General features: G+C 41.3%; 1 protein-coding gene across 1 annotated transcript in view; it reads left to right on the top strand.

The window, feature by feature from the left end:
• AGO2 (argonaute RISC catalytic component 2) overlaps positions 1-24,993 on the top strand; it is a 58,288-nt gene extending 33,295 nt beyond the window's left edge. Inside the window, exons 11-19 of the mRNA XM_054637225.2 lie at positions 1,028-1,161; positions 3,449-3,633; positions 5,454-5,613; positions 8,222-8,312; positions 9,787-9,981; positions 11,146-11,280; positions 12,042-12,143; positions 12,483-12,682; positions 13,301-24,993. Of these exons, the coding sequence (XP_054493200.1) occupies positions 1,028-1,161; positions 3,449-3,633; positions 5,454-5,613; positions 8,222-8,312; positions 9,787-9,981; positions 11,146-11,280; positions 12,042-12,143; positions 12,483-12,682; positions 13,301-13,409 (1,311 nt within the window). The 3' untranslated portion in view covers positions 13,410-24,993. The remainder of the gene's footprint in view (positions 1-1,027; positions 1,162-3,448; positions 3,634-5,453; positions 5,614-8,221; positions 8,313-9,786; positions 9,982-11,145; positions 11,281-12,041; positions 12,144-12,482; positions 12,683-13,300) is intronic.
• The last annotated feature ends 921 nt before the right edge of the window (positions 24,994-25,914 follow it).

Below are 25,914 nucleotides of genomic sequence, written 5' to 3'. Positions count from 1 at the left end.
CAGATTGTGCATTGCCAGATGAATATAATTCTGTCCCTGTGCACAGCAGACTGGTCCCTCCAAACCCATAATGGAAGAGGATCTTGAGTTTCCTGCCTAAAATTCTTCAGGTGACTCAGGCAAATGAGCTCAAACCTCCTGTCCCTGGCAGGTTAAGGTACCCCAGGCCTGACCCTGATGAGGGAACTGCTTTCATGAGCTATTCTGGCACCAGCAGAACTGGTGGGAACTTACTGGCAGATGAATGTTGAAAAGTCATAGTGGGGGAGGCACTGCCTTCAGCACACACAACTCTTTGAAAAATCCATTATCAGATTCATGTGTGTGTCCTGAAAAATGCCCAGAAGCTTTAGTTGTTGTTGCTAGGTGAGAAGGAAGGCATCATGGTAACTTGTCTAAAGCATCTATCAGTATTTATTAAGGTAATTAACATCACCAGAATTACTTTATCTGCTTTATTACATCCCTTGTCCTCCAGATAATCCATCCCAGTAATATCTGCTTGGTGGGAGAAATTAAAGTGTTGGGCAGGTCCAAGTTGAATAACTGATCACCTTTCTCAGCTTGTTCACATTTTTTCTGGAGTTGTGTGGGTGACATTGAACCACTATTTGCCTCTACTTAGTGATGTGTAAAATATTCATAGTACTTAAATTAACTTTCCCTTGGAAAGCTCACTGAGCAGTTGTAAAGTCACTGTAGAAATGCAGATTCTTGTTAACTTTCCATACCAAGCATGAATCTTACTTCCCATACATAATTTCTATTTGCTACTGATAAATACAACCAAAGGCAATGATCAGCAATAAAAATGAACAGTGTGAGTTTTATTTTTCACCTGGCTAAGAGGCTGTCTTGCTACAGTGATAGAAGGAATATTGTAAGATGGATGGGTGTTTGTACAGGGGAGAGAGCAACCTGAGAGTACAAATCACCTCCACTTGGAGGGAAGTAGAAGCAAAGCTAATTTTTGTTTAGCATCAATCAAGTTTTGCATTAATGTTTAATTTTTACCTTCCACTTCCAGAATAAAGCAATTGCTACACCTGTGCAAGGTGTCTGGGACATGAGGAATAAACAATTTCACACTGGAATTGAAATAAAGGTTTGGGCAATTGCCTGCTTTGCTCCCCAGCGCCAGTGCACTGAAGTTCATCTTAAGTAAGTGTGTTTGTTGTGTAAGGTGGTGATTTTATCATTTATTAAGGATGCAAATGTCATGATTTCACTTTTATTAAGGACATCTTTTTGGTTAAATTGTTAAGCACACAGCAATACATCTTCTGTCTCTTTGTGTTTTGAATGGTGCCAGTCTGATTTCAATGCCAGCATCAGGAAATCCTCCAAATCAGACTTAACAAAAGCCATTTCTGCTTTATGGCAGATTTCTGACCTGTGAGGCAATAGGGTTTAAGATACAGAAGTGATGTAATGATGGGTGTTTATCACTTGAGTGTTTCTCAAGAGTGCCAGCTGACATGTGTGTTCTCTTGGGTTCCTTTCCTGAGTAGAATTATTCATGTAGAATTTCTTTAAAAGGAATTTTTTTGTCCAAAACCTTTTCCTCTTCAGAGTTTCTGGAATGTGCAAGTTGCTGTATTTGCCAGATGAGTAGGACTGGTTGTTCTATTGCCTTTAGGTGTTTGAATGAAACTTCCAGATTTGGTTTCTTTATCTTAGGATGGGACAGGATTGTTCAAAGACTCTTGTTACAGTGACATCTGCATTGGCTCAGGGAAGGTGTGCAGGCCCAGATCCATGTCTGATCCCTCCTTCCACGTGCAGCTGCTCTCCCTTCATGCATGGACAAGTGGAGCAGCCCTGGCAGTGACTCAGCTGCTCTCTGGGAGGTGAAGGCAAGGCAGGGATTGCTCACACCAGTGGCATTGCCATGGCCCTGTTCCTTCACATGGTTTGCTAAACAACTTGGGAATTTTTCCCTAACAAGTGATGAGCAGACAGTGGGAATCATTTTACTGCCCATTGTGTGAGGAAGGGAGGGACTTGTTCTCTCCAGGCACATGTCAAGAACTGGGCTGCCAGAGAACTTTCCCTTCCATGATGTTGCTTCCAGTGGAAATGCTGTGTAAGCCAAGTTACTCAGTTTTGAGAAATAGACAGAAGTCTTCAACATAATCAGCCAAAATAAAATTATTTGGATGGCTTAGAATGAGTTTGTATTTACCATGAAGGGACATTGCTTCAAGCCAGGAAAATGTCTGCATCCTTTTCCATCTTGTGGTCTCTTGTTACATCTTGTTGATCAAGTTGGAACTCGAATGCTGCTGATTCATCAGAGGAAACACCTTCAAATGCTCTAAAAGTCTTCAAAATCATCCTGCTCTACCTCTTGGGAACAGAGAGAGAACCTTTCCTTGTAGGCACTGTACTTCCACATGGACTTTAAAAGGCTCAAACCCTGACTTGTTTGAGACTTGAATGTTGAAATCACAGAATGGTTTGGGTTGGAAGGGACCTTAAAGTTCATTTTGTTCCAACCCCTCTGCCATGGGCAGGGACACCTTCCCCTAGACCAGGTTGCTCCAAGCCTCATCCAGCCTGGCCTTGAACACTCCCAGGGATGGGGAGATGTTCTGCCACTGGCTCTGCTGTGGTGAGTGCTTCTTTTTCCAGAGGACAAACCCATTTTCTGCAAGGAGCCTCAGGCTGCAGGGCTGGAGCTTCCAGGCTGTTCTGATTCATGCAAGTTAACAACAGGTTTGGTTGGAAGAAGCTGAATCTTCCCACCCTCTCAGTCAGTGATATCCTGGCACCCTGTGGTGGAGATGAGCAATGTTTTAGACAACTGTGAGAGGGTACCCAAGTTAATAAAAAGGGCTTTTATCAGTCAGCTAAAAAGGCTCTCAGGTGGAAGCCTCTGAGGAAATTTGGTTGTCTCCATATCTGAGCAGTTCCATCAAAGGGTGATTTTTTTCACCAGCCTAGGAGAAGGTTTGCCTTCACCTCTAGGACACACATTTTCTCTGGTATCTGTGAAATTGTGCATTATTATGGATGCTAAAGCAATTCACTGAGACAATTGCTGGTAATTTCTGTTGATTGTTTTCATCATGAGGAAAAAAAGGAATAACTCCAGCCCTTTCTCTGGTGGTAACATGGAATTATGTTAGAGCAGGCTGTGCCAGACTGTCATTATTGCAAAAAGTATTTTATCCTGTATTTCCCATAGAAATAAGGTAGAATTTGCTTTGGAAATGAGGTTTTTTTTTTTTCATTAATGGTGTTATTTATACAGCATATTTCCTGTCTTGCCTTCAGTGACTACACAGGCATTTGTCAGTTAAAGATGCACACGGGGTTAAGTTCCCAAGTTTTTGGACAACACAACTCTGCAAGTTTAACAGGATTGTTCCATTAAAAATAAGCTCAAAAATCAAGATGGGTTTTGACTGACTGATAATTTCATGTCTTTCTGTGCCTTGCCCAGGTCCTTCACAGAGCAGCTGAGGAAGATTTCCAGGGATGCTGGGATGCCAATCCAGGGGCAGCCCTGCTTCTGTAAATACGCCCAGGGAGCCGACAGCGTGGAGCCCATGTTCAGACACCTCAAGAACACTTACACTGGGCTGCAGCTGGTCGTGGTCATTTTGCCAGGAAAAACACCAGTCTATGGTCAGTGAGTGGAAATGGTGCATTTCAGTCACAGTTTTGTGTGGTTTTTGTCAGCTGTCCAAAGGAGAGAGGTTTCATGCTGGTTTATCTCTATAAATTCCAGTTAGGAACTGGGCTGTAAATTAATTTTACTATTTTTCTTGTGCTGTGTGATGTTTTATATTAAGACCTAAGTATTTTCAGTATGTTCTCTGTGCTTTTAATTTGTTTTTGCCATTTTCCCTGCTGATTGCATTTGAGAAAGCCAGCACAAGTTTGGTGAGATTGGCATTGATAGGCAGTGGATTATAATATGCTTAATAAAACTTGTGTGCTGAAAATTCCAATGACTTCAAGCACTTCAAGAACTCTCTTAGCTTTTAGAACACATTGGTCACTCAAACAATCTCCTTTGGCAAAAAATGTTGAGTGAAGGAGATTTCTGTCTATTTTTCTTTTAATTTCAATTTTTTAACTCCGGTTGCAAGGATACAGGTGCACAGAAAGTGAAAATTCAGCAAACTAAACGTTTTTTTGGAAACAGTGACAATTGGTGCATAAACCCCGTGGGTTTTAGTATGTTTTACATAAACCATGCATTTTCCAGCTCTTCCTGTAGGCAGGACTGCTTTTTTCCAGTCCTGCCTCCCTCCTTTTTCACTAACCTTGCCCAGCTGGAGCAGCAGCCATTATTTTCCTCCCACAGGTATGTGGACTCTTCTCTGGTGGATCAGATCTACCAAGCAGCTGCAGATTTGTTTTATCCCAACCCTTACCATGTTAATATAGCACAAAATAATTTTCCAGCTTTAATATTAAATCTCTTACAAGATGAAAAGAGATTAAGCAAGGAACCTTAAGGAAATAGTACTTTTTTCCCCCCTTGAATTCAGCTGCAAAGGAAGTGGCTCATCTCTAATTTGTACAATAGAAATTTGGTGCAAAATGACATTTTTACTATTCCTGTTTGGCTTTAAAAGGGAATTCTTTTCCTCTACTTAACCACTGAGAGGATGTGGTACCACTCTGATCTTCTTTCTTTGTCATTATCTTTAATTATAGTTATTTCTGCTCCCTCTAATCATCTCTCCTTATTTTCTCCCTATGCTCTTCCATACCCTGCACTTCCTATACCCACAGGCTTGTCTTTTCTTCCCACCCTGCTCTTTCCCTCTCCTGTTGCCAAAAAGGGGGGTTCATTTTCTTTGTTCATCAGTCCTGGAGCCTAAATTTCTTCCTGAGTGTAAGAGTATGTGGGTCTCTGAAAGCCTTGAAGTCTCAATTTTGTTGTTAACAATAGGATTTGATTTAACTATTGGAATTGTACAGTACTTCATGAGTTTCTTGGCGTTTTTATGCACCATTGTCTGCTGAGCTGGCCACTTTGCTATGCAGGTGATGAACTTGCATCTTCCTGTCAGTGAAGAACTGATAAACTGCTTGGCTGAATATTGCTGAGCACTTTATTGCTAGGTTTGTTTTACTATTCCAGTGTTTAATAATGCACCAAGTGCTCAATATCCTAATATTATCCACATTGCCCACATCATTAGCCAAAGCTGATGATATAATGCTACAATTGAAAAATAAGAATGAATTTAAAAAATTCTTAGTTAATATAAGCCAGCAGTGCCTTTAATTATTGCATTTAGGACTGGTTAGGTGGAGCAGAGCAGAACTGGGGGAGGTTCTGGAGGCTGGGTGGGTTTGGGGTGAAGTTTCATTGTATTCCTTTAAGCTCGAGCCCCACTTTGCTGAAACTCCAAGTGTAGTTAAATTCAAGTCTCCTCCATGGTTTGATTTACAATTTGCAAATCTTTTTTGTTTTTCTCCTCCTGCAGCGGAGGTGAAGCGCGTTGGGGACACAGTGCTGGGAATGGCCACTCAGTGTGTGCAGATGAAAAACGTCCAAAGAACAACACCACAAACTCTGTCCAACCTCTGCTTAAAAATAAATGTCAAATTAGGAGGTGTAAATAACATTCTACTGCCACAGGGAAGGTAAGTTCATCTTTCAAAGGGGAAGAGGTTTTTGTATTGCAAAGAGAAAGTGAGACATGCTGAGATAACTGGGAGCTTTTATCTGCAGCCATAGCACTGCAGCTTAAGTGACTCTTCAGCCAATCTTTTGGCTTCTAATAAATAGTCCTGCAGAAGTTAGGTTATGAAGACAGGAGAGGAATACTTGTTTCTGTTGAAATTTATAATAAAAGTATTGTTTTAATGATCTGGCCACTGAAGTACACAACTGCCATTAGAATGAAAAATCTCTAATATTCCATTTGCCCTGAGTTTTCTAAAACAAAGAGAGACCACCTGGAACAGTAATGCCTTTTCTTTTGGTCAGCATTCTTCTCTTTGAGACTCTTACCCATGGAGACATGAGCATGCATTGTGCCATGGACTGTGCTCTCAAAATTCCTGATTTTGCTGGCTGTGGAACCCACTGTCTCTCCACATTCAGTGTTGCCATGAAGGTGGAGTACTGGGGTGGCCCTGGATGTGCCAGGCTCACACCATTTGCCCTGTGCACCTGACCTTGTCATGGCTCTTACTGTGCTGTCCATCCCTCCAAAAAAGTACCTCCAGTACTGGCACTTCTCTGTTGGATCCCATCCTCAGTGGTCTGCAGTGCATTCTGTGATGGTGATCTTGCTTTGTCTCTGAGCAGTCTCTCTCTTACACTCATTAAAAGCTGTTTCCAGAGAAGGAAGGGCTGTGGCTTCCTTACAAACACCTGATCAATGCCTGGGTCAGGGATGGTTCAGCTGGATCCTGGACAGCTGGAATGTCTCTGGTTTCCACAGCTGCACTATGAGATTTTTCCTCTTTGAGGCAGGGAGAGAGAGGGCTTCCCATCAGCTGGGGAACAGTGTTCCCTCAGCAGCCAGCCTATGTCCTCCCAGACCCCATCCAGTGTGGGTGCTTCATTCCTGAGATGGGCAGTGGGGCAGGGCCAGGCTGGGGGGCAGAGCTCCCTGCTCCTGGGCACCATCCCTGCTCTCTGGGATGGATATCAGGGTGGTTATCTCTAAATCCTACATAGATTAGGCCTATCAGCAACAGCAGCCATTGTATGATATCAGCATCTAGAAAAAAAAAATCTGAACCCTTTGAAAGGTGCTGGGGTACATCCAAAGAAATGGGTGAAGGATTGAGGAAAAACTCCCCCCTGTAGTGCTTCCTCACAGTGGGCACCATTATTGATGAACCCCCCAGACATGAACTCAGCCTGTGATAGTTGTACAGCCACGTGTCCACATTCCAGAGGAAGTTTAAATTCAGGAATTGCTCACCTTATTGACCTGCTGTGCAAACTGAGTACAGCCACAGTAGCCTAAGTCATAGGATCCATGTTGAAATAAGGAGCTGCAAATGGGAGCAGCACAAAATGTATCCACAACCATGTGCCAGCCAAACCAGGGTCAGTTAGACCACGTGGTGCCTAAGGAGGTTTCTGTGTTCAGCACACAAAATTAGGTTACCCAGAAAATATTATTCCTTTTTCACCATTTCCTCTCAATGCCCTGAAGCCCAGCATTGGGCACCAAAAACTGTGCTGGGTTAGGAGACAAGGAAGGTGGGAATCTTCCTGGAATGGAAAAGATGACTCCCTCCCTCCAAATTATTGTAACTTTGGGGGCTTTCAAGCAGAGATGTGGGTAAAGGAATAACAGTTTTTTACTAGAAAAAAAAAAAAATTATATGTATGCCGACAAAAAAGCAACAATAGCAGCAATAACAAAACCCAGACAACAAAAAATTAACAGAATTCCAGGACACCCAGCTATTTTACTCTTAAGTAGAGTCCATTCATCATCTCTTAGGCAGTAAATGGGAAGAAAATTCTCTGAGAGGAAAAAAAAACAACTCAAGAAAAAACAAAAAAGTCTAACCCCCAATATTACCTTCCCATTTCTTTTAAAGAAGGTGTGCAAACAGATAACTTAATCTTCTTAACCATTAAATCATTCCCCCACAAAGAAATTATGGTGGCCCAAGATTTCCTGTTTGAAGTGCTTTTATTAAGGAATAGAGTTGAAGTTTAAAACCTGTGTTGTAGCGCTCTGGTGTTCCTCTCTTGGGGTAGTGGTTTAATATCTTAACCTAACAATTTGTGTAAAACTTTCAAGCTCAATTAAAAAAAATACACTTTGCAAGTAATAACTTTGATATCTACTATTTTTGGACTTCCTTACCAAGACTGTTTTTTATTAGGAAAAATATATTTTTTCATGGCATCTGCATATGTGCATACTTATGTTTCTCAGATGCCATTTGTTACTAAGGAATCAACTTTTACTCCTTTCTGTGGTCCAGTTGATTAAAACTGCAATCCTTCAAGTTATAAAAAGCTAGATATATTTTAAAACTAATTTTTAATTAAGAGCAACAATTACCTCTGCTTTAAAAATCTGCCTAAGTATTTAGCATGAGAACCTTAATCAGGATTTTTAATTCCTGCCACAGAACAAGTGACCAACTCTGATCAGGTGCCAGTTGTTGATGAATTCACTGCAGGAGTACAGAGTGCTGTTTATTTGAGTTTTAATGTGCTTTATGAAGCATAAATCTTGCTGCTTTTACAAATTTGCCTTCTCTTTGCCAGACCCCCAGTATTCCAACAGCCTGTCATATTCCTTGGTGCAGATGTAACTCACCCTCCAGCTGGGGATGGGAAGAAGCCTTCCATTGCTGCAGTGAGTAAATTGTGTCCTGCTCTTTCCCCCCAGCTCCCTCCTGCTGCTCAGCTCCAATGCATTTTATTGCTTTCAATCCTTTTGTGGTCCATTGCTTCTGATTGCCTAATTATAGCATTATAAATTATTTTTCTGCAGGAATTTATTGAAACTTCAGAGAGCTTGCTCTGATGCTAATTACTTAAATGTGTGTATTAGCTTGTAAAATGCCTGAGTTGCTGATACACAGAGGAGCTTTTCTGGGAGCTGATATTTATTAGCAGCCTGATAATGAGCTAGTGCATGCTTAAATCTGCTTCTTCAGCACTTAGAAATGTTCAGAATTTCTTCATTACTGATAGGGAACTAGGCTTGCTCAGCTGTGGTTTCTGGGAACTCAGGCTTCCAGAAAACACAAAATGTGCACTAATCTCCTGGAAATGTACTTCTTAAATACAGGGAGTGATCTTTAGCTTGTATTATGTCAAACACATGTAGTGGCTGCTCAGAATTGTTTAAGAATGAAGTTCTTTGGTGATGTTATGTATCTGTTTTAAAAAGTTACACCTGTGTGTCCAGGGAAAACCAGGTGGAGATGTTTGGTATTTTCTGGGACCCTTGTCAAGGGGAGAAAGGATGAATCTGACTCCATGTTCTTAGAAGACTAATTTATTATGTTACTGTATTCTATTAAAGAATACTATACTAAAACCATACTAAAGAATAAAGGATACTTACAGAAGGCTAAAAAAGAAAAACTAAGAAAAACTCGTGACTCCTCCAGAGTCCAACACAGTTTGGCTGTCATTGGCCAATAAGTAAAAAGAATTCACGTGTTGGATAAACAATCTCCAACCACATTCCAAAGCAGCAAAACAAAGGAGAAGCAAATGAGATCATATTGTTTTCCTTTTTCTCTGAGGCTTCTCAGTTTCCCAGGAGAGAATCCTGGGCAAGGGGATTTTTCAGAAGATATGATGGTGACAGAGATGTGTTCACTTCTTTGGGTTTTTTTGTTTGTTTATTTTTAAGTCTCATACCACTTCTACAGCATATAGATGTTAATGTTTCATTAACAGAAAAATCCCTTCCCTCGGTAAAGGGTGGGGATATTTCTGTGGTCCATCACCATTTCAATTTGATGGATCCAAAAAACAGGCTTGGTGTCCCACAGTTCCAACTCCCATGCAGCAGTCTGAACCATCATAATGGCTTCATGGTGTCATTGTGCTCCAGAGTGCTCCAAACTGTATTTGAGTTTTTAAGTGCCTGTAGGTGCAAGCAGGAAATGAGTCTTTTAGATTTCAAACAAGTTTTCTCTTTCAGCAGGGTGTGCTGCCACAGGTGGACTAAACCCAGAGCTGTTTCCAAGCACATTTGAATTTCAAATACATCTTTGCCAGGCCAACCACTCAGTGTTCAAGACAGTGCAGTTATCCCATGAAATAACCTTTATTTAAGTGCTCCCTGGTTTGATGCCAAGCATTTTTTCCAGGTTGTAGGAAGCATGGATGCTCATCCCAACCGTTACTGTGCCACGGTGCGGGTGCAGCAGCACCGCCAGGAAATCATCCAGGACCTGGCTGCCATGGTCAGGGAGCTGCTGATCCAGTTCTACAAATCAACCAGGTTCAAACCAACTCGAATCATCTTCTACAGGGATGGTGTTTCTGAGGGGCAGTTCCAACAGGTGATATTTGTCTTCTTGAAATTCTCATTGTGTAGTTTCCTTGTAGTAATGGAATTTTAAAATTCCACCTCTGTGTGGTTGGAGTTACAAGAAGTATAACCTCAACAAATCTTCCCTCAACAAATTTGTTGGATTCTAACCCAGCAAGCAGAAGAAGTGTTTGCATACTTTTCATGTGCTTTTGAAAGTACTTTTCCCCTTTAAAATATTTTCCCTGACAGAATTATAAGTGAAAAGTGTAGTTTTAGCACTCAAGTTATGTTCCACATCTGTTTCCTATTTAGGATATATTAGTCAGACTGTATCCCATAGAACCTTGGCAGTAAAAAATAATTATATATTTTTTTAATAAAGGATTAATAAATACTGGATTGTCACAGTCATTTTTATTCTGATAAAACTCATCCTCTCATATTTATTTTGTTTGCTTGTTAGTGCCATATTTTATGAAATATTTTTCTATATATTTTAAAGACATTTATATACACTTTTCTTTCCAGTATTTATGTATGTAAATAAAAGATACAGAATTGAGTCAGCTTCTCAAAATCTAGAGGGAAAAGAGGAAAGGTCACTTGCTAAACTTGAATTGATAAAATAATCTTTGTATGAACTTTTGATATATTCTCTTTTCAATTGTTACTGGTTTTCACTGAAGTTTTCATGTACAATTAACCTACAGACTAAATAATTGTTTTTTGGTTTGTTCCACTTTCCTTATTATCGATGTCTGTAGCCCTGCATGGAACTGTACAAAGCTGGGAAAGAGCAGCTGAGCACTTGTGGATTTTATCCCTTGTTCTAGTCTGAAGAATAATTAGTCTGTTGTATTCAGCAGCCTAATTAAATGTTCATTTGTATTTGGTAGTTAAAGAGATTTTGACATGCAGGTTGTTAGTCCGAGCCTCATGCTTGGAGCTGAGCAAATCTGGAAGCAGCTCTCTCCTGGCTCAGGAAACTGCTGATGTAATTTGCCCTCATCAGGGGAAGAAATTAAGATTTGGTCCTGAAAGCTTTGACATCTCACTACTCTGAGTGACAGTGCAGGAAGGAACATGATAAATTATCTGTGGATAAATAAAAAGACATCTGTAGATAAATAAGAGGAATTTGTATGATGGCAATGGTTCATATTGATCCCACCTCTCTCTGTGTGTGGCTCAGGTTCTCCACCACGAGCTGCTGGCTATCAGGGAGGCTTGCATTAAACTGGAGAAGGATTATCAGCCTGGCATCACATTTATAGTGGTGCAGAAAAGGCACCACACCAGACTCTTCTGCACGGATAAAAACGAACGGGTACGTTCTGCTTGGGGCCCCAAAGCTCCACTGGGCAGCCAAGTCACCAATTCCTGCTCATTTGTGGTGCTTTCTGGGTGGAGATCAGACTCTCCAATTTGATTTTTGGTATTTTCTGTGTCAAGAGGAAACTCTTCAAGAGCTGTTGATGAGAATGGAGAGTTCCTCATGGCAAAGACTGGGCTTTCCATGTTCTTTTTCCCTCTGTCAGGCTTCTCTGTGAGAGCACTTGGACCCCACCAGGCTTCAAGGCAATAATCAGTAACTCCCAAAGCTGACATGAAGGTGGTTGTTATGTTAATAAATGCTGTGGTTACAGATGTTAAATTCCTTGAAAGTAAAGACTATTTTGACATTCTGCTTTGAAGAGATTTTGAGGGAAGAGGTGGCCTGTCTGACAAGGAAGGATTGTCCCCTTGCAGGTGTAAGCAGGAAAAGTTACTCCTGTCCTGGAGTGGGAGCTGTGTTGTGAAAAGAATTTCACAACACAGTTGCAGGAACTTCTTTTTACATTCTTCAGAAAACCAAATCTTTTTAGGTAATTTCTAAGATGATTTTGCAGCTTGTCTCTTTTATTCTTTCTCCATAGTAGAGACATTGCAGATTTTCAGTTGGAACAAAATTTCAGTTTTGCACATTCTTCTTCACTTTCTGCTTTTTATAGATCTTTTTCTTGTGCTTGTTTTCCTGGCTACACAGTTGAAAATAAAAAAACCCCTTTGTGTTGTGCCTCAGTGTCTTTGCATTTCCTGTTTACACAGGTTGGAAAAAGTGGAAACATTCCAGCTGGTACCACAGTGGACACAAAAATCACCCACCCCTCAGAGTTTGACTTCTACCTGTGCAGTCATGCTGGGATTCAGGTAAGACATTTTGTGTGGCATGCTAACTCTTTAACTGTTAATGTTTGTACTGAGGTTACTTTATCAGATGGCTTTTTGTCAGATCTGAGGTTTTCAAGATGAAAGTACATTTCAGAGGTGACATTTTGAGAAACACAGCCCTATCAAAAAGGGGAAGGATGAGTTTGATAGGCAGCAAGGAAGGAGGCTGTTTACCTTCTAAAGGAAAAACCAGCTGCAATGTGCAGAGCTGCTGCCCGTGGTTTTTGAGGAAGCTGCCATTTGGCTGCAGTTCCCAGCAGAGGCTGGAAGCTCAGGAGATGTTTGGGAGTGCTGATGAGCTGTGTGCTCTGGCTCCAGGGAACAAGCAGACCCTCTCACTACCACGTGCTGTGGGATGACAATCGCTTCTCGTCGGACGAGCTGCAGATCCTCACCTACCAGCTGTGCCACACCTACGTGCGCTGCACGCGCTCCGTCTCCATCCCTGCCCCCGCCTACTACGCTCACCTGGTGGCCTTCAGAGCCAGGTACCATCTGGTGGATAAGGAACACGATAGGTGAGTTCAGAGTTTTGCACTTTTGCAGAATTGGAAGGCAGTGGGGCTTGTTAATTCTGGGATCAGTGGTGTCCTCAGCAGTTGGAGGGTGGATTCGCTCTCACTGCTGAATTTTGCTGCTGAAACAAAGCAGAAGATGTTCCTGTACGTGCTGTTTCAGAACCTCAGTGATGCTTTGGTCAAACATTAATTACCCTTATTCTGTTCAGAAGAAGGTAATGATACAGAAACAAGTTCCAGGAGAGGCAGATTAAATAGGGTGTCACTGTAGGACACGAAACAACACAACACGCACACACCGCTGCTCTCAAGGTGAAAAAAGTGGAGTTTATTTTCTGACTCCCAACATTTATAGATTTCCAAAAGTGACAGTGGATTGGAGGGTGAAAGTGCCACCTCTCCAATGACCCTGGACAAACCAACAGTCCATCAAATTTCTCCTCCTCCATAAAAGAATGCAAAACAATGAGTTATTTACAGAAAGTGTGTGAGAAACTTTGCTACAAGAATGTAAACATCAGAAGGCTTAGAAAATCTTAAAAAAACAGGACGACAGTAGGGTTTCTCTTCCCCCCCAACCTGTTGGTTTTTGTTTTCCCCCCCTCCCTTCTCTTTCAGTGCTGAAGGAAGCCACACTTCTGGCCAGAGCAACGGCAGAGACCACCAAGCACTTGCTAAGGCAGTCCAGGTGCACCAGGACACGCTGCGCACGATGTACTTTGCTTGACGTCTTTTAATGCTCAGCGGCTCCGGACAAGGCAGAGTTGGATTCACACCAGACCAGCTGCACTTAGACCAACAGATGCCCCAGCCCAGGGATGGCCAGCAATGAGTGATGCATCTTTATTCCTTTCTTTCCCATTTGCAAGGAAGCCTTCCGTCCAGAATTTCAGACTTGATCACAAACTGCGTTCTTGTACCAAACCCCACTGTTGTCGGAAATGTGGTTTGCCAAAAATCTCTGAGCTGCTTGGTATAAAACAGACCCAGATTTTATAATTAAATCAAGAGCTGCAATCTCAGGGCTTAGGGAAGAAAAGCAAAAAAACCAAACCAACAACCCAACCCACAAAACTCCTCATTCAGTTTGCTGTTCATTGAGTTGCTTTTGATAATTTGGAAAGATCTAATTCTTACTAAGGTTTGATGAGCTAAAACGCTGTGAATCAGCTTTTAGTACAAAGGAAAGGAAAGCAAAGCATTTTTTGAGTATTTATGAAGCCTTGATTATTCTAGATGCATTTACAAAATTTTTATTTTCAAAATAAGAGTGTGACAAAATTCTGGTTTCTAATTGTCTTATAAAGATTATTCTCAGATTATTCTCTGTGTGTCTAAGGACAAATGTATTTTCTGAAGCTTGTTCTTGAATGTTTTTTATTGTGCTGCATTTTAAAATGTTTTTCGTAGACTAAAGATAAACTTAAAAAAAAAAGAGTAAACCTGTACCTAAGCTTTTAATAGCTCCAGTTAGATTGGCAGAAGAAAATGTGCCATTTAAAAAAATTTCTAAAGATTTTTTTAAAATCATACTGACAGCTAACTTTAGGATTTGTCATACAGGACTGTGACACTTACTTTCCAAAGTCTCTAAAGAATACGGGTCTGTGGTGATAAATACAGTACAATCCTTTTTCACTGTTGTTTGAGTTAATGTAAATTTTATATATGTTTCACAGTATTAATGTGATAGACTAGATGCTATTATTTATTTTTATTTACTAAGGAGTGCTCATTATACTTCTGTTAACATATCAAAAATGCTTTGAACTTAGAAAGTAAGATCCTTTTTGTGGGGACATTACTCTTCAAATGCAAAAAAAAAAAAAATATGCAATTGATGTGGTGAGAGGAGCGAGATGCAGCCAGTGTCTGTTGTAGCTTGGGATTTGCAGAAAGGCTTTTTCAACGTGCACACAACACAGCAGGTTTTACCTCTGTGGTTCAGACGCACACAGATCAACATCCTACATTCATTCAAGCACAAAACAATTGTATTTTATTTATATGTTGAGTAGTGGTGAAGCAGGAGCTCTGCTAGAGGAGAGTGGCTTACTGGAAGTTAGGCACAAGTCAGAGAATCTATGCAGTAAAGATAAAAATTAGGAAACTGAAGTTTACTTAGGGAGGGAGGTGAAGCTCTCTTCATTATGCATAAGATCCGTAGGAAAGGTGAGAGTTTTGCCATTCTCTTAGGAGAAGCATTAATTAAAACTGATAATTATGAGACAGATGCTTCTGTTAGTTTGCACACTGGATTCATAAAAACCATAACACACATGTAAACCATTGCACTAATGACAATGCCACGAGCAGGTTTAGGAGAAAATGGAAAAAGCCCAGGGAAGTTGTTTATGCTGACTTGGTCTTGTTTGTTTTTCCATGGGATAAGTGAAATAAGATGCTGAGAGGCAGGTTGGAAAACCTTCATTCTCCTCCACTGATGGATTTTGCTTTGTCTTTTCCCTTTTCTCCGAGCAGCTGCTCAGTCTCTGTTTGGACACTTTTACCTCTGGCCACTGGGATGGGAGAGTAGCTTTAAGCCATGCAGAGCTCTGAGCCTCAGAGCAGGTCAGCTGCCACCAGGTGGTGTTGGATAAGCTAGAAAATGCCCAACCTTTGCTGCATAAAGACTTTTTTAGGTACATAATTCCAGTTCAGATCCTCACCTTGTAGCAGTGTGTCAGTTGTCAGTGTTTTGTAGGTGAAATGTAAAACCTGTTAATGGAATAATCATATTTGTACTATTCTAATTGGGTGATTAGGCTGCTGGCTCAGAGTGTCTTCCTGGTCATAGTTCTATAAATTCAGATTTGTGTAAATTTGAGGCAAATCCTAGGTAGCATTGTCTGTCTTGCTGTGTGCCAGCGAGGTTGTACCTACCTCCCCTCAAGCTGCAGATCCTCCCCATGGTGGGTGTGTTGCACTTCTCTGTGTTTCCTTCAGAGCTTTCCTATTTCAGTGAAGATATTCATTTGGCAGAGTTTTATATAAGAATTATTTTTATATGAATTCTTCTAATCAAATAGGATAAAGATCATCCATTTTAAGACATCATTTAACTTATTTGCTGTCTGTTATGCAGAGACCTCTTGGATGTGAAATTCATCCCCCTCTTTCCATGCAGATCTGGGACAGTGGAATTGTACAGGTGGTCAGATGGGGTGAGGAGGGCAGGATCTGTCTTGACCTCAGATCTCATTTCTGAAGCAGCCTGGGACTGCACTGCATCCTATTTAAGATGTTTCCTTTGTGAGAAAAGGAGTTTCAGGCAGGCCCTTCATCTGAGAGAAGCTGTTGTTTGTGCATCCTCTTGGAATCAGCAGAAATTATGTAGCTTTCCTTCCCTAAGTATGAAGAACTTGGGATGTTTATGTGCATTTCAGGACATTTTTACCTTTTACAGACCTTTCTAAGCCTCTAATACTGCTAATTCTTTATGCCTTGTGAGTCACAGAAAGACTCCACAACTGGTAAAGTTGTAAAGTAGGTCTGTATTTATTTGGTGATGGGCAAATTAATTTCTAACCCTCATATTTCACTTGTGTCTCCCTCCTTTTCCCTCCCACCAGTGGTGAATTAGTGAACAATTTAAAGCATTCAAAAAAAAGAAAACTAATTAGGTATATACTTTGTAAAGTACAGCATGCTGGCAGTCCAGCACCTCTCTCCCAGCATTCTGGGAATATTTTAAACACAAATTACATATTCAAGAATGTCTCCTGTCCACAAAAACCTGCCACAAACACATAAAATCCTAGAATTATTTTTTATTCTGTACCTCCCACATGTCTGGTGTAGAACAGCAACATCTCAGGTCAGCACAAAGCTCAAGAAGTCTCAGTCTGCCCCAGGCTGCTGGTGGAGAATGGCAGCTGAGGTCACAGCTCTGAGTCTGGCTCACTGTGCAGGTCAGCTCAGCAATACCCAAATTTGTGCCACCCTTGGGCACCTGGGGCATTTTCCAGCCCATGCAGAGGAGCCCCATTGTACAGCCCCCCAGACAGCATCAGCAAGTGTGAAATGCTCCTCTTGGGAGGTGACAAGTACTATCAGAAGACACAGAATACCTAAGTTTGTCTTTTTTTCCCTGATGTGCAAAATCTAATGCAATAATGAGGTTACTTGGGGGTGGAGGTTTCTGCTGCAGTGGCTGAACAGAGTGACCAGTCCACTCCATCTGTTCCAGCCCCCAGGAAACACCTGAGCTGCTCCTGAGCAGCAAATGTCCTGTTGGGAAATGCTGGAAGGAGGTGGCTTTGTCTCTGCCTCCATGTGGCATTGAAGACAGCCCTATGCAATTTAACACATGTTGTGTATGCACTGATGTACAGAGTGAGGTCACTTGTTTTATTAGAGCTCCTTTTTTTTGGCTTGGCTTGCTTTAGAATATTTGACTTTGTGAATTACAATCAATGATCTTCCATGTTCCAGAGGCTTTGGCACAGGAATTCCCTTGTTTCTTGATCTGTCAGGTAACAAATCCCTTTGATCTCCATCCAGGCCCCCAGGCAGGGTTCCCTGATTGTAAAGGCAAAAAGGTTGTGAAGGTTTGGCTTTAATTCTGCCTCTCTCAATAACTCCTGCAGCCTTTGTTTTAACAGTCTTGTTCTTGTTGGATCGTTTTTATAACATCAGGCAAGAGGTTTTTCCACAAGGATTATCAAATTAAAACTTCTGGAGAGGAGGTGTGAGGAGTTCAGGGGTTTTTTCTGAAAAGATTGAAGTTTCTAAGATGCTTTTAAGTTTTTCTTCCTGACTAAAGGCTTTTGATTAAATAGCAGACTCAGTCAAGTAAGCACCTCTGGTGGCATAAATAACCCATAAGGGACTTTTTTTTTTTTTTTACTATATCTTTTACTCATTAACTGAACGAATGTAAGAAGAGTTCTCAGTATTTTTCACACTTGAGACCAGTGTAATTAAACTCACTTGTTTTCCTGGTTTTTTAATACTCTTCTACTACCATAGTATCTCTCTTTGTGTGGCTTTCCCCAGTCCTAATGCAGGGCAGTCCTTTGTTTTTTACTTTTATATTCCACTTGGTCACATGCTTCTTGATGCACACATGCCATCTTTCTTAAGGAAAACTTCAAGTAGAAGGTAATTGCACTGATTGTTGGGTTTTTTAAACTCCCTTTTTACTGTAAGAATTTTTTTTTTTTTTTGCATCTGCTGTAGCTGTTTGAAAATACTGTAAATATTTGTCTGCACAGCAAGTACTGAAATGCTGGGGGTACCATTCCTTGTTCATTTTCCAGAATACTGCCATGTTTTCCAGTGTTGAGGTAGGAGCTTTGGTGTTAAATGTTCTTATACTTTGTGTGCATTATGACATCAGTCCAAGAAGGGCACAGTTGCTGTATCACAGTGGAAATAATTAGGCTTTGTGTGAATTTATAAAACATTTCTTCCTTCTCTCCTCTGTGCACATTTCTCCCAGACCACAGAGATGCAGTTTTTCAGCTCTCACTGTGCTCATTGTCTGTGCAAGGTTCAAATGCCAGTTTTGGTATCAGTTTGATGACTGCTGGCATTAATGTAATATTTGGATTATCAGATGTAGCTCTTCCAGGTTTTCCTTGCTTGTCTGATTCTTGTGTTGTAGAAGCAGAATCCTTGGATGTGGCAGAATTGGTGGAATGACAGGGATTTGGGATCCAGTTATGATGTCTTGCTGTCTGTCCCTGCATGGGTGGGACTGGGCAGTGCAGAGGATGTTTCAGTGCTCTGAGCTGCCCATGGCTCTCCCATCCATCCATCAGCAATTGCCTTTTGCTTCCAGAACCCTTGGGGACAGGACAGACCCCAGTTCCAGCCCCACTGGCTGATGTTAGGGTGCAAACCAGCAAGTTCTGCCTTCTGTTTCTGAGGATTAATGACTGGAAAGATGCATTTCTGAGAGGGTTTAATCCAAATTGTATGGGAAGGGGGTGCTGTGTGTGCTTGGTGTGGCACAGAACCTGTGTAATCCCATTTAGAGTTTCAGTTGCTTTGTCAGAGTCATTTCTTTGGAGTGTTAATTTGAATGTAATTGCTTGGCCAAATCACTACAAAAGTGGGTTTGTGGGAATCTTTAGTTTCAAAGCAGATGCAGTTCAAGGCTACCTCCTGTATTCCTTCATGGAAGAATTAATTGAAGTGAACCTCCCACTAAGCAGCCAAAATGCTCCCAGAGGGACTGGGTTTGTGCTGGTCTGTTCCTTACTGGGCAGTGCCAAACTGTGATCCTGGCTGGCTGCTCAGCCTTCTTCCCTCTGGCTTCCAGAGGCCTCCCTGTGCACTGGGAGGGTACCAGGCCTGGCAAGGGGCACATCTGGCACATCTGCTTCTGGTCAGGGTCACTCCATAGCAGCAGCTCCCTCTGTGACCTGTCCCTTCACTTGGGTTTCTATACTGTTGTTTTCCAAATGAAACATGTTTCTGTACTTTACCTGTTGGCCAGAAAATGTCAGGTTTTCTCTGCAAATGACATGAAGGTGCTTGAAATACATTTTGAGTCTGATGCAAAAAATATGTATTGGATTATTTTTTAAATGTGTTTTTTAAGTAAGGTGACATGTGACTGTAAGAATGGAAATGCTTTATTCCCTGCTCAGAAAATTATAAACTTTAAAATGTGGGGGAAAAAATCAAAACACCAAAAAACAACCTCAAACCCATATGTTCATCTTGGGACTGTTTAGTGTCAGTTCTGTGCAAAGCCTTGGCCAAAACTCAACCTTGACATCAGTGCACGTGGACTGAGGGTACTTCAGGTGACCTGAAATGAAACTGTAGAAAACTGTGTTAATACATCAGATTTTGTTTACAATTATTCCAAACAAGCTTCCTTATTTTAGAACAAACCACTCTACTGACAGAAATACCTGTTGGAGCACAGTGTGCTGGTGTGGTTTCATAGCAGTGTTAAAGTTGATTTTTATTTACAAGTGACTGAGCTTTCTGCTGTGGGTTTTGGTCTATCAGAGTGAGTTTCCTGGGGTTCTCTCCTCCCTGCAATTTCCTTCCCTTAATCTCTGGGCCTAGACACTAATGAAGCCCATCCATGGCAGGAGGATTGCTTTATGTCCTGACTTTGTGGAACCCAGATTTTGCAAGTGACTGAATAAACCATTCTGAACCAGCTCATTAATAACTGAATGGGGTAAAATCCTGTCAGTTTGGTTCAGTTCTCAGTCATGATTTCTCAAAGCCCCCCCCAAAAGTGTGAAGTGCAGGGTAAATGGCTGCTTTGGAGAAGATATTTCACTACATTGTGCACTGCAGATCGTGGACACTATTGCTGGCAGGGCTTGCACTGTGCAGAGATGCTGAACAGCTCCTCTGTCATTGGTGGGAGCAGAATTTTGTGTTTTCCAGGCAAGGCAGACCCAGGATCATCAGGAAGTTTGGGGAGTGAAGGAGCTCAGTGCTGCTCATGCCCTAGAGAAGAGAAACCCTGGGTACTTCAAGCCTTGGGGAAGTGAGAGAGGAAGGAGGGGAGACATTTCCTTCAAAATTGCCAATTTAAGCACTTGTTAAGGTGACAGTTTAATTCTTAGTTTTCCTTCTGGCTTGTCTGCAAGTGCCCCTGAGAAATCCTGCACCCTGCACCCATCTGCTGGCCCATCCCAGGAGGGGAAGGCTGCAGGGAGCTCCCTGAGTTCATTTGTGATTTTGGGGAACTTGGCTGGGGCTGGGCCAGGGGTGCTGCTGGATCTGGAGGGATGAGAGGTTGGCAGGAGTTCATTATGGGAGTTCTGCAGGTGGCAGCCCTGCAAACCCACAGCACCAGCTGCAGGCTGTGGCTGCTCCTTCCTCCCACCTAAATATCCCCCCAAAAAGCAATTTCCTTTGGATTTGTCCATGTGCTGCCTCAGCAGATCCACTGTAAACCTGCCTGGGGCTGCTCTTCCACCCAGCAACCTCCCTGAGGAGCCTTGGGTTGCATGGCAGTTCTGTGTCAAAGGGAATAATCCTTTCCACAGGACTCTCAGGAGTGCACAGATTTTAGTTGTATTTTTTCCCCACATTTTGGATGTGCTATTGAACCACAGGCTTTAACTTTGTTATTTTTTTTTCCTCCCTTCTTTAAGCACAACTAAACCAACTGCTGGAACAGCTGCTCTGCTCTTCAGCAGGGATTGCAGATGCTGTCTGACCTGGGAGCAAGCCTAGGAGTTGTCCCCAAAACATAAATTTAAACTTTTCTAGTCATTTTGTAGGGGTTTTTTGAGTGTGCTTGGCAAGCATGAATGGTGAACAGGTCAGCAGGCAAGCTTGGAAGTCTCTAATCCCGTTGCTGGTACTGTTTGTGTTTGCTTTGTTAGCTTAGATTTCCTGTCAGAAAAAAAAATGTGGAGTCTTTTCTGTATTTATCAGCTTTTCCTGGTTTTAAAGCCATGAACAGAGGAAGCTTCAGTCATGCTGGGTTTTGTGAAATTGCACATTTTTGCCTGATATGTACTTGACTCAAAGCAGATCCTGTCTGGGCTTTATGGGCACCCCAAAAGCTCAGCTGCTGGGGGTTGGATCAGACCTCTCATGTAGTGACATGACATGCAGTGAATTTTGTTTCTAGATTTCACCAAAGTTAAGTTCTGCATCAACTGTGAGGTGCTCAAACCTCACTGTTTTCTAGCACTGTTTCTATGCTATTAAAAATAAGGATTTGACCCAAAGTCTGTCATTCCTGATAGATTTTCTCGTGAAACTTAAAGACTGAGCCCTTCAATTGCTCATCTCATTTACAAATGACAACTTCATAATTGCATTTTAAAGAAAATAAGAGAAAAAAATCCAAAAAAACATCAAAAGCCATTAAGGAGTAAGTTTTAGATTTATCTTGGAAAATCAAATTTTCAATGAGGTGCAGTGAGAAATTACATCTGGCAAAGTTCTGTGCCATCCTGAAGAGTGTTACCACTTCCTTTCTGTAATTTGTTGGTAAAGTTTAGTAGATTTTTTAGATCTGTGTGTGTCCCTTTCTGTGTGCACACATGTGACAGGACAGGGGACAGTGTGTAGGCTGTCTGTAAAAGATACAAAGGCAGTATTTGGCTGGAAATAACAAGCACAATTTCCCTGGTTTTTGCAGTATTTTATTGTACAATCACAAAGATTTCTATATTTAGGGCAGTTGATAAGCAAAGATCCAGCCCCAGATTTCTGTGCAGTGGAGTGGTTGACTTGGTCCTGGGAGGGCAAGATGGGAAACAGAATGTATTGATTTAATCGATTTTTTTTTTTTCTTTAATTTTGGTACATTGCAAAATTAACTGACTTTATCTTTTAAGGTTTTAATCTTTTAATAGTTTGAAAAAATCTTTTAATATTCTTTTTTATAAAATAACTGAAAAAAAAGGAACCAAAAATCAATCCAGAAACTTCGTATTGTAAATGTTCCTTCCAATCAAAATGCTTTTGTGACCATTTAAGGTTTGTTTGTTTGTTGTTTTTTTCCTGAGGAAAAAAGAAAGCTATGATGTTAAGGTTGTTCCAAGTGGTACTAAATGTTTGTTGAGTAGTGTTGTGTGTGTGTTGCATCTCTGTGGAGCTGTCTCGTGCTTGCAGTATAGAAGTGATTGGTGCTGGCTGGGTGAGAGTAGCACTTGTAATGCAAAACCAGGCCCAGAATTACCCTCAGCTGATGTGCAGGGCATCCCTGGCACTGCAGGGTTTGCCATGGAGGTTGTGGCATCACTTGGCAGTGCTGGGGGGTCACAGGGGGTGGGATTCACCCATTGCTTCTCTTGCTGCCCTGGGTGAGCACTTGTGTGATGCTCTGTGGCCAGGCCACTTTAAACTAAGCCTTAACTAAATGCTAACCGTGTCAGATTCCTCTCTCAGAGTATGCAGAAATACTGTTTAACTACAGGGGGCTGTTCCTGTAGAGCTTCAGTGTTAGCCAAGGCACTCTCCTGCCCTGAGGAACAAGGGACACCTGTAGCTCTCTGTACTGTGATGCCTCTTTGGGCACTGGCTGTCACAGGCTCCCGGGCATTCCTCTGGCAGCTGACCCCAAACAGGCTTTCCCAAAGCCCAGCTTTGTGTTGTCCTTGTTGTCAGACCTATTCTCCTCCCTCCCCCTGCCAGCAAATCTCTGCCTGAAGGAGGATTGTGATTTAACACTTCAAATTTTACATCCCAGAAAAAGCCATTCTTGAATTCCGTGCTTGCTTTCGGGTAGGTGCCATTGCTTCCACTTCTTATGACTGACATAGGATCCTTAAAACATTTTAAATAGAGGCAAAAAAAAAAAAAAAGTGTTGGGGACCCAGCTTGCTTTTATTTTATTTTTTTTCCAATTTGGATCTACCTCATGTAACCAGTTGGGTGCTAATTACTCAAATTGTCAAGGAGATTTGGCAAAGGCGACCAAACCGACCCCATCCGCGGCCCAAACCCTTGGGTTTCTTGTTCTGAGACACCAATCTTGGATTTGAGTTCTATTCTTTGTGCCTTTGTGTTTTTTTCTCCCCAGTGCACAACAATCAAAACTCATCTTCCTGATTAAAAACAGCAGATGGTTTTTAACTGCACCGCAAAAAACTGAATTTGAAAATATTTTTTGGTGTAGCAAGTTGTAAAATCAAGTATCACAGCTGACCTAGGCAAAGAGAAATAGCCAACAAAGAAAGTTTTGGAAATCTTTAATCCTGACCCCAGATCTCTACATCTCTGTGTCTCTATATATGTACATAGCACATGACTTTGTGTATATGTATATATATAAATATAAAATGAAGGGGTACACATGTAAGGGTGAGGGAATAAAACATCATTGACTTTCCACAGTTTTGTATGTAACAGTTTACAACTATGTGTAAGTTTTTTCTACTATGTGAACCTTTTTTACTCAAAAAGAATTCCTTTTTGGAAAGCTTTAAGTTGTGATATGCTATCATTTTTTGAAGTTTGAAAAATTTTTTAAAAATCCACTATTTACCAGTACCTACTACAGAGGGGGAATCTTTGCTGTAAAATTGTATTTAGTTTAAATATTAAAAGAAAAAAAATATCTATATATGGGATTGTAAAAGTGCATTCCATCATGGCAGGACTTCCCAGCTGTTTCCTAAGGCTTTCTGTTGCAGAGAGACTCAAGCAAAAGGAAAATGCCTCTGTTCAGTGTTTTTATAAAACTGCTCCATCAGGTCTAGACTTAAGCTATATTTTCTAAAGCCTAATCATCCTTTAATATGCTGCAGATAAATGATCAGCATGGTTGCACTTTCTCAGTAATAATGTTTGCCCTGCAATTGGCTCGTGATAAGGACTTTAGTTTTTTAACAAAACCAATCGTTCTTTGGGCAGAAGGTAATATTTATATAGGTACCTCAAGATAAAAAATAAAAAAGAGCCTGAATATGCTGCATTTTGTTTCTTTAACATTTTTCATGTAGCATTTATTTGCTTTTCTGGTTTTTTAGGAGACGACTTAGCTACCTGTTTGCTTTGGGGGACCCCAGTAGTGTTTTAGGCCATTGTTTTCTCTGGATCTCACAGAATGTAGTATCCTGCCTTGGGATCCTGCAGGAGTTTGGGGTGGGATGTGCCCTGCAGTGTGTACACATGGGGAGGGGGACCATGGAAATTTGCTTTATAGACTTCAGAAAAGGAGAAGAAGGATACTATATTCCTAAAACAGACAATACATGTTCCTAATCCTTAATTATGGTTTGTGGGTTGTTTTTGGCTCGTTCTGCTTTCTTGACTCTTTTCTCAAATACGAGTGTGGAAAGGGGCAGTTGATTAATGGGGGCACACAGTGACCAAATCTGCCCCACTGGTGGGTGTTTTGGGGGTGATTCCCCAAATCCATGGGTAAGAGCAGTGCCCCATGGTGGAGCAGGACCCTCCTGCTCTCTGCCTGCTCCCTACTGCAGGTCCACCCTCTACTCCTTCATTTCCGAGTCAGTGAAGATCTAAAAATGTGCAGAGATGGGGAATTTTTGTTGAGAACTGTTGAAGGAAGCTTCAAAGGCTGTGAAATCGAGCATTTATTGTCATGTTTTTAAGCTTAGGTGGGTCCTTTTCCAAGTTTGTTTTACAGCTTGCAAGGTAAAATAGTTTGCACTACTTTTGCAATAAACTCATGAAAAACCTAACAGGTTCTGTTCTGGTTTCTTACTGTATATATACAACTAATACTAAAGATTTAGCATAGTGTTTTTCACCTCAAAACATAAGACTTGTAACAAGCTCAGAATGCTGTAATTCCTGACAAAATAATGATGTGAATGATATTTTATAAAGTTATTTTGTATGGTGTCGATTTTGTTTTGCCTCATAGTATGTCAATAAAATAAAATTCCTCATCTTTACAAGATATTGTTTGATGTCTTTTCATTTAACATTTGGGCATTTTCTGCAGTTACTTGTGCACTGTGAGACTCTGCCAAAATCTCTGGTCCATTGCCTTCCCTTGCATTTCTCCCCTTGTGTTTGGATGTTTCCCTGTGCTTCCACCCTCTCTGTGCCCAGCCAGGCACAGTCCATGCTGCTTTATCTGCTCACAAGTTGTAATCCTGGAATTCTTTTGAGAAGATGAACATTTTGGAAACCACACGCCTGAAATTCTTTTTTTTTATTTAAGTTTTTTTTTCTGAGTGAATCCTTACAGTGATCAGTTTTTAAATGAAGAAAATGTAGCACCTGGTGGTGACTATAAAGCATCCAACAGAATTGCAAGGATGCCATGGAGCTTCCTTTGGGAGCCCAACCCTGCAAGATTGGTTTTACTCAGTAATATACTGAAATACTGTCAGAGCTGTCTCTTCCTTTTATTTTTTCCATTGTTTTTTGAAACACCACTTTGAATTGGATGAGGTTTTGCTCTGGGTCAGGCTCTTGGGGAAAACAAATAACCCTTCACTGGTTTGATGGCAATGAGCTTTGGCAGCTGCAGGGCCTTGGAGAGGGCTGTGGCAAATTTTGGCAGCTCTGAAGTTCCCATCGAGGATTCTGGCTGAATGAATCCAGAAGGGTGTGCACATTCTTCTGGGCTCAGGAATTCACAGAATATGTTCATCATCCCACAGGAAGCTTCTGAGAGGGATGAAATGTGGTGATTTATACTTAGTGACCACAGTTCTTTTGTAATTTTGGCAAGTTTAGGAAACTTCATGTCCTTTGAGCAGCACTGGCTGGGGTGGGGAAGGGTCTCACAAGCTGGTGTTGTGGGGGAAAAATGATAGAAACATGTCTGTAATAATAATAATTAATCCAAAAGTGTCCCTTGGCCTGTG

Source organism: Agelaius phoeniceus, chromosome 1, assembly GCF_051311805.1.
Source record: "Agelaius phoeniceus isolate bAgePho1 chromosome 1, bAgePho1.hap1, whole genome shotgun sequence".
NCBI lineage: Eukaryota > Metazoa > Chordata > Aves > Passeriformes > Icteridae > Agelaius > Agelaius phoeniceus.
The sequence above is the reverse complement of the archived record's forward strand: the minus strand, read 5'-3'. Positions and strand labels throughout refer to the sequence as shown.